The sequence below is a fragment of the Elgaria multicarinata genome, chromosome 21, assembly GCF_023053635.1.
Source record: "Elgaria multicarinata webbii isolate HBS135686 ecotype San Diego chromosome 21, rElgMul1.1.pri, whole genome shotgun sequence".
Taxonomy (NCBI): domain Eukaryota; kingdom Metazoa; phylum Chordata; class Lepidosauria; order Squamata; family Anguidae; genus Elgaria; species Elgaria multicarinata.
The window spans coordinates 1302174-1315565 of NC_086191.1; the positions used below are offsets into that span (position 1 = coordinate 1302174).

At 49.7% G+C, this 13392-nt stretch overlaps 1 protein-coding gene across 1 annotated transcript in view; it reads left to right on the forward strand.

Annotated features, from left to right (window-relative positions):
* Window positions 1–11384: 11384 nt before the first annotated feature.
* The window catches only part of LMNA (lamin A/C), a 53792-nt gene continuing 51784 nt past the window's right edge, over window positions 11385–13392 (forward strand). Inside the window, exon 1 of the mRNA XM_063146146.1 lies at window positions 11385–11859. Coding sequence (XP_063002216.1) covers window positions 11510–11859 — 350 coding nt within the window. The 5' untranslated portion in view covers window positions 11385–11509. The remainder of the gene's footprint in view (window positions 11860–13392) is intronic.

The following is a 13392-nucleotide window of genomic DNA, read 5'->3' on the forward strand; positions in this document are numbered from 1 at the left end:
AGCTTGGGAGGGATGTTTGGTCTCCTTGTGAGCAGGCAGTGGGAGAGGTCTGGTCTTCCAGGCAGCAGAATGAGATGGTAGCAAGGAACATACCACTTTAGACTGCTGAAGGGTGTGTCCCTCCCACTGCTGAATGTTCTCCCACATGAAAAAAGCAAGTAGAAACACACACACACACACACACACGCACGGGAGAATGATTGCAAGCCATCCCGCTCCCTGTTCTATGAGCATTTTTTTTTAACCTGCAGAGATTATTTTTGGGTTTTGTTTTTTGCATTTTGTTTGCAAATGAGATGATTAAAACGTGATTCACTGCCACCTGCAGTCTCAAGTGGTACAGCCCAGGTTACTGCTTCAGGACTCTACCATCTTATTATGCTGCACATATAGAATCAGAGAATAGTAGACTTGGAAGGGGCCTCTAAGGCCATTGAATCCAATCCCATGCTTAGGGTGATCCTATGGAAAGGATGACAGGGCTCCTGTATCTTTAACAGTTGTATGGAAAGGAAATTTCAGCAGGTGTCCCTTGTATGTGTGCAGCACCTGGTGAAATTCCCACTTCATCACAACAGTTAAAGCTGCAGGAGCCCTACTCTCTTTTGTATCTGGTCATGCTAGGCAGGGGTCCTGCATCTCTACGTGTTGTGAAGAAGAGGGAATTTCACCGGGTGTTGTATGCATTTCAATACAACTATTACAAATACAGAACCACCATCCTCCTTTTCATAGGGTCACCCTACCCCTGTTAAATGTAGGAATCAACCTTAAAGCACCCCTGACAGATGGCTGTTCAGCTGCACCTTGAATGCGTCTAGTGTAGGAGAGCCCACCACCTCCCTAGGTAACTGGTTCCATTGTCATACTGCTCTAACAGTCAGGAAGTTTTTCCTGATGTCCAGGCGGAATCTGGCTTCCTTGAACCCATTATTCCGTGTCCTGGCCCTCCTCTGTGTGACAACTTTTCAAGTACTTGAAGAGGGCTATTGTGTCTTCAGTCTTCTCTTCTCCAGGCTAAACATGCCAAGTTCTTTCAGTCTCTCTTCATAGGGCTTTGTTTCCAGACCCCTGATCATCCTCATTGCCCTCTGAACCCCCTCCAGCTTGTCTGCATCCTTCTTGAAGTGTGGTGCCCAGAACTGAACACAATACTCAAGATGAGGCCTAACTGGTGCCAAATAGAGGAGAACCGGTACCTCGCGCAATTTGGAAGCTATACTTCTATTAATGCAGCCCAAAATAGCATTTGGTTTTTTTGCAGCCACATCACACTGTTGGCTCATATTCAGCTTGTGATCTACAGCAATTCCACTCAGGCTTATTTCACAAATATAAATAGGAATGGGCTTGTACATCCCTATTACCATACTGCCTTAACCCCCCCCCAAAAAAAAAACCATAAGAGGGACATGGTGTCTTTGCAGCACCCTCTCCCCCTCCTCCTCCTCCTCCTCCTCCTCCTCCTCCCATTTATTAAAAGCTAAGAGTTTGGTGGTGCTTTTACAGTGTAATCCTAAGGACGTTTGCTCAGTCCCTCTGAGTTCAGCTTACTTCCCAAAACATAACTGACCCACAATGTACGATCAGCAGTTCAAATACATTCAAAGTATATACAGGTCAAACGACGACAGCAGCAGGGTGTGAAATGGCCAACTGTGCGAGACTTGAGCATCCATGCGTGTGCATTTACCTACCTGTGCACCAGAGACAAGGTGCAGCCAGCCACCCACTCAGGGGAATTGGTTTCAAGAATTTCCAAGGTGGGAGCTAACAAAATGTAAGGCGGCATCTCCCAGCACCATCCCTGATAAACCAGGATAGTTGGACCTTATGGCAGAAGTAACTAACACTTTATGCACGCTCACTAGAAACTCAGTCACATTTACTTCCGAGTGTGCAGGCGGGTATCCAGGCACCTCTAATTTCAATGCTTCCCAATCCCACGGTCCTGACCTGTGTGGTCCTTCAGTCCATGCCTGTGTGGTAGATATTTTGCCGTCCAGACAGCTGTATTGTGCCACCCAGGAAGCGCACCCTGGTCCCCTTTCCGTGGTGCAGAAGGCTGGTTGGTCAAACCGCCCGCTGCCTGTTCCACACCAACCCCTTGTTTGCACAAGGGAGAAGAGGTTTGCTAAGCTGCACAGGTCACCTCGACTCATCAGACGGCACATCATGAAACATGCTCATTGCTCTTTGATGGCTCTGTATTACATCGGGAGATCAATTAAGACAGCTAAGTGTCATTCAGAAAACTTGCCTGTCATGACTGGTCTTCTCCTCCATACGAGCCCCAAATCAGCTGCCAAGACACTCCAGACGGCCCAGAACACAGTTTGGAGAGCCAATGTGGAGTCACGGTTAGAGTGCTGGACCAGAGGAACTCAGGTTTAAGTCCCTACTCAGCTAAGGAACTCACTGGGTGATCTTGGGCCAGTCACTCTCTTTCACAAAAGGGGCAGGGCCAAATACCGGCACACTGTGGCTTAAAGCTCTTGCTGCCAGTGAGGTTGTCTTGTCTTCATAGCACTGCTTTGCTGCTCCTTCCCGGTAAACCCCCACAGTATCACTGCTGTGGGGTGGGTGGAAATCCCCACACCAGGAGGAAGCGCGGGCTTTCTGGTGGCCACCCAGCTCAATAGGCCTGCCCCCTGCCCGGCTTCCGGAGATCTATCCGTGATTGCCGTCCACCCCAGGATGTTCCCAGCTCCATGCTGAAGCAAAGAGAATAAAACTATCAGTATAATGTGAATCTATGGTGCGACCACACTTAGATTACTGTATACAGTTCTGGTCACCCCATCTAAAAACAGATATTATAGAGCTAGAAGAAGTGCAAAAAAGGGCAACTAGAATGATGAAGGGGCTGGAGTAGCTCCCTGATGAGGAAAGGTTACATGAACTGGGATTGTTTAGCTTGGAAAAAAGGAGGCTAAGGGGAGACATGATAGAGGTGGACAAAACTATGCATGGGATGGAGAATGTGGGTAGGCAGACATTTCTCTCCCCCGCCCCCCTCTCTCTCATAATACAGGTTCATAATACTAGAACCCCATGGGGTCATCCCATGAAGCTGATTGGTGGGAGATCCAGGACAAATAAGAGGAAGCACTTCTTCACATGGCACATAGTTAAATTATGGAACTCACTACCACAGGATGTAGTGATGGCCACCCATTTGGATGGCTTTAAAGGGGGGTTGGACAAATTCCTGGAGGCAAAGGCTACCCATGGCTACTAGCCCTGGTATCATAGAATCATAGAATAGCAGAGTTGGAAGGGGCCTACAAGGCCATCAAGTCCAACCCCCTGCTCAATACAGGAATCCACCCTAAAGTGTCCCTGACAGAGGGTTGTCCAGCTGCCTCTTGAAGGCCTCTAGTGTGGGAGAGGCCACAACCTCCCTAGGCAACTGATTCCTTTGTCGTACTGCTCTAACAGTCAGGAAGTTTTTCTGGTAGTTGTGTACAATCTCCAGTATTCGAGGCAGTAAGCCTGTGTACACCAGTTGCTGGGGAGCATGGGTGGGAGGGTGCTGTTCCACCATGTCCTGCTTTGTTGTTCCTTGGCCGATGGCTGTTTGGCCCCTGTGTGAACAGCGTGCTGGACTAGATTGACCCTTGGTCTGATCCAGCATCAGGGCTCTTCTTATGTTCTTATATTCTTAAGGTCATGGTGGAAGGAATGTGGTGACCTCGCTTCAAAGGAGAAAGTTGGGGTGAGTCCCCGACTTTAAAATCGCAGCTTCGGGAAAAGCCCCATGGTGACGGTGAGTTGGCGGCTGCATCATATAACTGGCGTAGCATCACCACACAGCCACCACGAGGCGACCTACTTCAGGTTTTAGCCCTCTTAGATCTCCAGAACATAAATCTCATGTGTGTTTGTGTGTGTAAACCGCCCAGAGAGCTTCAGCTATGGGGCAGTATACAAATGTAAATAATAATAATAATAATAATAATAATAATAATAATAATAATAATAATAATGTTATTTCATGTTGTAGGTTGCAAACTTCATACAGGGCCATTATTATTTTTCTTCTAGTGTATCTTTAGCCTGCAGAATACCCTCTTCCCTTTTAACAATTGCATGACAAAGTCTACTGAAGTACCAATTAATATATCATTCAGCACATAGAAAAAAGCCTTCATCAAGATGTCCAGTGAAGCGGAGGGCTCCCGGCTCGAACCGTGTGAAGGCCTCAGGCAGCTCTTCTGTCTTTTCTTTCTTAATGGAACTTGCATGGTAGAAGCAGTGAGGAAACAGAGGAAGGTTGCAAGTGGACAATGACGTCATCTGGACCCCCAGTACGATTCCGTGGATGAGGCAGGGCGTTTGCATGTGAGACGCCTCATCTGGCTTGAGGGCGGGGCGGGGGGAGGAGTTTAAGCAACGATGGTTGGTTTTAGAAATGTTACAAATAGACAAGGAAGTCCCCATTTTCATTCATAAAATGTTGAACTGTAGCTTGGCATTTTATTGGGATCATGAATCGGCATCATAAATTGATATCGGATTATCATGATCTATCCCTCCTCCCTCAAAGGAGAAGACGACACTGCAATCCCAGAGATCGTAGTTTCACGAGAGCGCTGGGCCTTCATGACTGACTCTTCCTCTGTCACAGAGATCCAGTTCCCAGGGATCCCTGAGGGACCAGTGTGCCAATCTTGTATAAGAATACAGTAGTTTAAAGCTGATTACTGGCAATCCATCAAAATGATTTTGATCATTTTTGTTTTAAACTCAAGCTTGAGCAGCGTAGATGTGCAGAAAAATTTGAAGGTTCAATAAAGTTCAAAGCTTGAGCTTTAATAGAAATTAAATTCCTCCACACCAAACAGGCAGAGCAGACCCCCCACCAGCAGGATGATGGACAGCCTGCTTGGCCAATCAGTGTGGTCACATGGTTAGGCTGTCACAGCCAGCTGGGTGGGGGAAGGCGACAGAGGCAGTGGCCTTGGAATCTCAGCAGAAAGACGGAAACCTGAAGCCTACCCAAATCACCTCCTCAAAAGCTGCCCACTTTAGCATGCAAGGAAGGCAGCAGGGCCACACCGCATGCAAATTTTGGAGGGGAGATTCACTATGCATGAGCCAAATTTGCATTATTCATAAGCCCCTCTGAGGTGAGGGGACCAAGGGGCAAAAAAGTGGGAAAGGGGCAGGACTACTAGCAGCCATGGTGACGTGGGCTTCACACTAGTAACTGTTAAAATCAATGCAATAGCTTTCTCCTCCGGGGGCTTAGAATGGCACAGGACCCCCAGAGGGTTTATGGGGACTGGGGCAGGTGTGATATTGGGGGCCCTGCTGCTGTCCCCTACAAAGACCCATGGATGTGTGGCAGGGCCAGGGCAGGGGGACAGTGGGATGCCACGGGAACTGAGGTAGTCCCCCCCACCTGATTTGCAGGGACACAGGGCAAGTCGCCCTTAAAATCTTCACCCCACAAATCCCAGAATCACATTTGAGAATGTGAGGACAGGAGCCAAACAGGAGCTCCTTAAAGAGAGTGAATGGCTACCTGGGCCACCAGTGCGGAAGACGGCCGAAGCAAAAAAGGAGTACAGTGGTGGGAAGAAAAAGAAAAAGACAGGGGAAAACTCCCAGATGCAATAATGTCAGAGTTATCCTACAACAGGAATTACTCTCCCCTGTGCCTGTTTGGTGCATTCTCTTCCCCTTCTTATTGTTTTATTGTGATTTTATTAGAATGTAAGCTTATGTGGCAGGGTTTTGCTATTTTATTGTTTTACTTTGTACAGCACCATGTACATTGATGGTGCTATATAAATAAATAATAATAATAATAAACAGAAAACTGGGATAATGGAAGATAATATCTTTGTAATATTCTTTTAATATAAAAGTAAAGAACCAAATAAGCAAAATATCTTCTTACAACTTTAAAAAAAGTTAACATGTATGTAGAGAGTGAATTAAAAATATAACATATGAAGCAGAAACAACCAGTGGAAACATTTTAATGTAAGGCTCAACTTGTAGCATGAAAAAAAATCTCTTAATGATCCACAGAAGAGTGTCCAAAGGTTAACAATAAAATCAAATGCATGCACATGTATGTAAAAACAAAGTAACCATTTTATTTATTTATTTACAACATTTCTGTACCGCTCCACACTGAAGACAGATTCTGGAGGAGTGAACATAAGGGTAAAACATTACAAGGTTTTAAAACTTTACTCTTTTTAACATCTTTCTTCACCCAAAATTTAAACTTTGTGTCTTAACTCCCACACTACCTAAAACAGACCCCGGAGACCCAGAGGCTGGGTTCACAAATCATGCGAAGTCACCATGAGTCGCCTTTGAGAACTATCCAGGGTGGCTGGGCATGTCATGTGGGGTTCCCCCCCACACACACATGATAGGTACTTTACACACATACACCCATTACCTACCCTCTGCAGTGGGGGTAATGTGCCCTGGGGTGGGTTCCCATGATGTCTGTAGGGTGATGTAGTAGTGATGGGGGACTTCAATTACCCCGATATCAGTTGGGAGACAAAGGCCATAGCTAGACCTAAGGTTTATCCCTGGATCGTCAAGGGGTCAAACCTGTTCATCTAGGTGACACACAGGGGATCCAGTGCTCAGGCAGGGGTGAAACCTGGATGATCCTAGGATAAACCTTAGGACTAGCTGTGGCCAAATACTGCCAAAAGCGGCCCTTCCAAGAAATTCCTGACATGTGTGGCTGATAACTTTCTCCTACAGAAAGTGGAGGAAGGAACTAGAGGATCGGCAATCCTTGACTTGATATTGACCGATAGGGATGACTTAGTGGATAAAGTAGCATTTACGGGAACTCTGGGGGGAAATGACCACATCATACTTGAATTCTTGATTATGAAGGAGACAAAAGTTGAGTGTAGCCATATACGTACTCTGGATTTTAGGAAAGCTGATTTTAATAAACTCAGAATATTGCCAGGATTCGACCATTTTTGTCTGTCTCTTCTGCCAAGACTCTCGTTCACGCACTGGTTATCTCTCGGCTGGACTACTGCAACCTTCTTCTCTCTGGCCTTCCTTCATCTCACATCAGTCTGCTGGTCTCTGTCCACCACTCTGCCGCTAAGATCATCTTCCTGGCCCGCCGCTCTGACCATGTCACTCCACTTCTGAAATCTCTTCATTGGCTTCCAATTCACTCCAGAATCCAATATAAACTTCTCCTGCTGACCTTCAAAGCTCTTCACGGTCTAGCTCCTGCCTATCTCTCCTCTCTCATCTCACACTATCACCCCGCTTGGGCTCTCCGCTCCTCTGATGCCATGCTTCTCGCCTGCCCAAGGACCTCCACTTCCCTTACTCGGCTTCGTCCTTTTTCTTCTGCTGCCCCTTACGCCTGGAACGCTCTTCCAGAACACTTGAGAACTACAAACTCAATCACTGCTTTTAAAACTCAGCTAAAAACTTTTCTTTTCCCTATAGCCTTCAAATATTGAGTTTGTTCTGACTCTATACTGTTAGCTTCACCCCACCCGGTGCCTGTTTACACTTCCCTGTGCCTGTTTGCATTCTCCTTCCCTCTTCATTGTTTACTACAACTTATTAGATTGTAAGCCTATGCGGCAGGGTCTTGCTATTTACTGTTTTACTCTGTACAGCACCATGTACATTGATGGTGCTATATAAATAAATAAATAAATAATAATAATAATAATAATAATAATAATAATAATAATAATATAATAACAGAACTATGATAAGTAAGGTCCCATGGCAAGGGAGCCTAATGAGTTCAGGATGGGTGGGAGTATTTAAAAAATGAAATTTTAAAGGCACAGTTACAAACAATCCCAACAAGGAAAAAAGACAGAAGACAACAACAGAAGGAACCAATGTGTCTCCACGAAAAGCCTAGAGATTTATTTATTTATTTATTACATTTATATACCGCCCCATAGCCGAAGCTCTCTGGGCGGTTTACAACCGTTTCTGGGCGGTTTACAACATGACCTGAAAACAAAGAGATGACCTGAAAACAAAAAAGGATACATATAGGAAGTGGAAGGAAGGCCAGGCTACAAAAGAAAAGTACAGACAGGTGGCGCAGAAGTGCCGAAATGGCGTCAGGAAGGCTAAAGCTGCTAAGATTAGCGAGGGATGCTAAAAGCAACAGAAAAGCTTTCAGCAGGTATGTGCATAGTAAAAGACAGAGGAAAGAAATGGTGATTCAATTGCTTAATGAGGATGGCAAATTGATAACAGATGACCAAGAAAAGACCAAAGTGCTCAATTCCTACTTTAGCTCAGTCTTCTCCCAAAAGTGGGTCTATGACCTCCCTGGCAAAAGTAAAGTACAAACTGAAGGGGCAGGATTGAAGCTTGAGATTGATGAATAAATGGTCAAGGAACACCTAATTTCTTTAAAGAAGTTCAAATCTCCAGGGCCTGATGAACTGCATCCTAGAGTAATAAAGGAGCTGGCAGAAGAACTTTCAGAACCACTGTCTATTATCTTTGCGAAATCATAGAAGGGGTGAGGTGCCAGACGACTAGAGGAGGGCTAATGTTGTCCTTATCTTCAAAAGGGGGGGAAAGGAGGAACCTGGGAACTACAGACCAGCTAGTCTGACATCAGTCCCTGAATTCTGGAGCAGATTATAAAGAAGTCAATCTGTAAGTGCCTTGAAAACAATGCAGTGATTACTAGAACCCAGCATGGATTTGTCACAAACAAATTCTGCCAGGCTAATCTGATCTCATTCTTTGATCAGGTAACCTCCCTTGTGGACCGTGGGAATGCTGTGGACGTCATATATCTTGACTTCCGCAAAGCTTTTGACAAAGTGCCCCATGACATTCTGATTAGAAAACTAGCTAAAAGTGGGCAAGATGGAACAACTATTAGGTGGATTCACAGTTGGCTACAGAATCGGACTCAAAGAGTACTTATCAATGGAACCTTCTCAAACTGGGGGGAGGCAACGAGTGGGGTGCCGCACGGCTCAAGGCCTTATAGGTCTCTTTCACCTCTAATATACTATGAATGTATGAATCTGCAAAACATGTGGTCACCTAGAGCACCTGCAACGTCCAGCAATGCTTTAGGCAGCATGACCGTTCCTATGGTCACCATCGCATAGTGGCTGCTGGGATAACTGGTGGTGGTGGGAGGAGGATGCAGGAACCACGGTGCGGGGATGGGTAAATAATCCACAGTGCACCGCATGGTTGCTGGTTGTGTGTGTGTGTGTGTTTGTGCATTGTAGTTTCTTGCCCCCCTCCCTACCCACTGTCCCAGGTGATTGTGTGGATAAGGCCAGGGAGTTTTAGGGATGGTTTGGTGAAGCCCGCTAGAAGGGTGGGGAAGATTTTTATCTGGTGGCAGTAAAAAGGTCACGGAATGGGAAGGGCAAGAGGAGTGGGGGGTAGAACACCCTATTTTGCCTGTCTGCCCTTCCACTGAGGAGAGGCAATGAGTGGGGTGCCGCAGGGCTCAGTCCTGGGCCCAGTGCTTTTCAACATTTTTATTAATGATTTGGATGAGGAGGTGCAGGAAACGCTTATCAAATTTGCGGATGACACCAAATTGGGTGGGATAGCTAATACCCTGGAAGACAGAAACAAACTTCAAAGTGATCTTGATAGGCTGGAGTGCTGGGCTGAAAACAACAGGATGAAATTTAATAGGGATAAATGTCAAGTTCTACATTTAGGAAATAGAAACCAAAGGCACAGTTACAAGATGGGGGATACTTGGCTCAGCAATACTACAAACGAGAAGATCTTGGAATTGTTGTAGATCACAAGCTGAATATGAGCCAACAGTGCGATATGGCTGCAAGAAAGGCCAATGCTATTTTGGGCTGCATTAATAGAAGTATAGCTTCCAAATCACGTGAGGTACTGGTTCCTCTCTATTCGGCCCTGGTTAGGCCTCATCAGAGTATTGCGTCCAGTTCTGGGCTCCACAATTCAAGAAGGATGCAGACAAGCTGGAGTGTGTTCAGAGGAGGGCAACCAGGATGATCAGGGGATCTGGAAACAAAGCCCTGTGAGGAGAGGCTGAAACAACTGGGCATGTTTAGCCTGGAGAAGAGAAGGCTGAGGGGAAACATGACAGCATGAGCGAGTCACGTGCTCCTGTCACCGGCTACAGCATTCTGGGATGCTGCTGTGCACCTAATGCTGGCCCATAACCTTTGCATCTACACAGTAATACAGCTGCGTTCACATACTCGTTACAGCAGCTCCCCTGGCTCCCGGGCTGTTTCCAGGCCCAAGTCAAAGTGCTGGTGAATGTCCTGTACTGCCCTACATGGCTTGGGACCCCCAGGCTACCTGAAAGAAGACTGCCTTCTCCCACATGAGCCATTCTCCCAGCCATCAAAGTGCTGTTGGGTGGGCATTCGGGAGAGGCCTGGCTGGTCCCAGGCTCTGGAACTCCCTGCTGAGGGAGGTTAGGCTGCTCCCCCCTGCAAATCCCCCCCCCCCCCGCATTCTGTCCTTCCTCTCACAGGCAAAGATGTTTTCAGGCAAGCCTTTGGCACGTGAGATGGCCTTGTTAAGCTGGGGGCTGTTTTGTACTTGTGTTTTCCAATTTGTTTTAATGTCTTTGCTTTATTAATGTTTTAACGAAACATTAATGAGTGCTGGGGTTTTTTGGGTGCAAAGCAAATAAATAACTCAACCCCAGGGCAGCATCCATCACAAAGACTGTATTAAGTCTCTTGGTCAGGCTGGATTTGTGGCAGGAGCAGCATGCAGCTTAAGGCAAGGCTGACAAGAGTGTCTCACTGGAGCCCGATCAGCTCTGGGGCAAGGGCAGATTGAGTACAGAATGCCTCTGAGCATGTGTGGACTGTCTCACCGCTTGGAACCTGCAGCAGCCAACCCGTCCTCTTGGGTGAAGGATCCGGGCTTCTGGCGCTTGACACCCTTCCCTTTTAGACTTTACTGAAATCAGCCTTCCACAACTGGGCCATGCCGCCTGGGGAGGGTGGGACTTGCAATCCAACACATCCGGCGGGCACCCGGTTGGGTGGACCGTGGAGGGGTTTGCGCCTTTGGTTTACGGCGCCCCGGGCTCCCTCCCTCGCGCTTCTGCCCCCTTCCCTTTCTCTCTCCTCCCCCGCCCCTCTCTTCAGCGCCAGAGTCAGGGCAGGGGACCCGCGCCCGGCTCGGGCCGGGCAGGCGGGCTGGAACGCGCCGGGGGAGGGAAAGGCTCCTTTAACGCCGCGCCGGAGGGGCCGGGCGCGCGCGCGCACGGGGCGGGGGGCGGCGGCGGCGGCGAATCCCTCCCCCCGTTCGTCCCTGCCTGCCTGCCTGCCTGCCTGCGTCCCGGCGCGCGCTCCGCCCCGCGCGGCCTTTCCCTGTCGCTATTTGAGCGGCCCTCCAAGGCGGCGCCTGGCTCAGACTGTCAGGCGGGCGCAGGGCGAGGCCAGCAGCAGCAGCAGCAGCAGCAGCTCACCGTCCCCGTCAGCAGCAGCAGCAGCAGCAGCAAGCGAGCAACGCCGCCGCCGCCGCCGCCATGGAGACCCCCGGCCAGAAGCGGAGCACCCGGAGCGGGGCCGGCGGGACGCCGCTGTCGCCGGCGCGCATCACGCGGCTGCAGGAGAAGGAGGACCTGCAGGAGCTCAACGACCGGCTGGCCGTCTACATCGACAAGGTGCGCTCGCTGGAGTCGGAGAACGCGGGCCTCCGGCTGCGCATCACCGAGTCCGAGGAGGAGGTGAGCCGCGAGGTGACGGGCATCAAGGCGGCCTACGAGGCGGAGCTGGCCGACGCCCGCAAGACCCTCGACTCGGTGGCCAAGGAGCGCGCGCGCCTGCAGCTCGAGCTCAGCAAAGTCCGCGAGGAGTTCAAGGAGCTCAAGGCCAGGTGAGCGGCGGCGGCGGCGGCGCGGGGCGCGGGGCGCGAGGGGCGGCCGCTGGCCGGAGCCCGGCCTTCCGGGCAGGGAGCGGGGGGGGAGACCCGCCCCCACCCCACCCCCGCCAGCCCGGGGTGCAGGTTGCTTTGGGTGCGGGCGGCGCTGCCATGTCCTTGGCCGCGTCGTCGCCGGGGATTCTGTCGCCTGGCAGTGGCGTTGGCTGGCAAGAGGCCAGGGGAGGCGACGGCGGCGACGGCCAGGCGGGCGGGCGGGGGCCAAGAGGAGGAAGGGAAGGATCCCCCTCCCCTCCCCCCCATTCAGAACTCTCATGGAGGGGGGGCTTTTTTCTTGTTCTTTTTTTTTTCTTTTTTAAAGAACTATTTTGGTCTCCAGCCAGCAGCTGTCAAAATCATGTCCCGTGACCTGGGGAAGGGGGAATCCTTTGAGATGTTGGACAGCAGGTTGGTCAGCCCCACCAGGCAGGGAGACCACCCACTGTGCCAAAGGCCCCCTCCCACGAAAAAAGCCTCCCCTAATGGAAGCCTGCGTTAGCCCCCCCCCCCCCCGGCTTTGTGCCACCCAGAGCGCCTTGCGTGAAATCCATTCCGGTCTTCTTCTCCAGCGCATTTGGAGTCACACGATGCGCCCTCTCTCTCGCTGCGCCCTCTCTCTCGCTGCCTTTTGCCCTCGCAGAGAGCCTCCATCTTGCTAGCCACGGCTGACTTCGGGGCACCCAGTAAAACGTCAGCCTGCGCGTGTGACTAAGCCTTTGGGTGGCTCCTGTTCCTCTGAGAGTGGAAGAGCGGCTGTGGGGCAAGTTGGATTTGGCGTGTCAGCTGGGCCCCGAGGTGGGCCCCACTGGGCTACGGGGAAACTGCTCCTACCTACCGGCTCTCTCTCTTTTAGGCCTATTGCACCTATTTGCTTGTAGGCTTTCCTTGGTCTTCAAGGTTTCTATTTCATCTTTGGTAAAGCCAAGTCCTTCCTTGGCTGTTGTTCAGTGTTGCCTTGCGCAGCTGCGCGGAGTCAAACTTTGAGGGTTGCGGGTATGTGGGCTGGAGTGCAGAGCCTTCCATTCATAGTTGTGCGCAGCTTTCTGCCTTCACATCCATACCTAAGAAAGTGTTGGACCCTTTTACACACTTGCTTAATGTTTTTTTCTTCTTCTTCTTCCTCCTGGTAAGCAAAACAGTGGGAAAAGCAGTGGAAAAATACAGGAGTGTTACAAATGGCAGATAACAATGTCCTCCGACCCTCCTGTGAAGCTCCATGCACGAGGCGGTGTGGATTGCCCAATCGTAGCCTCGTCTGGGAGCACCCCAGGTTAGCGCAAGCCTTCCGTGACGGCGGGGCGGCAACGTGACTTTAGCCCCACCCGTCCCCAGTTTTTGCAGCTGGAATAAATTATGCACATTGGGCAGATTCTTCCTCACTCACACTTAGTGACTATAAGTTGGTTGAGAGCTTGTGGTGGGGATGGCAGGCAGGGTGGGGCCATCTCCTCCCAGCTCTTTGGGCGTGAGCTGGAGGATGGGAGTTGAGAC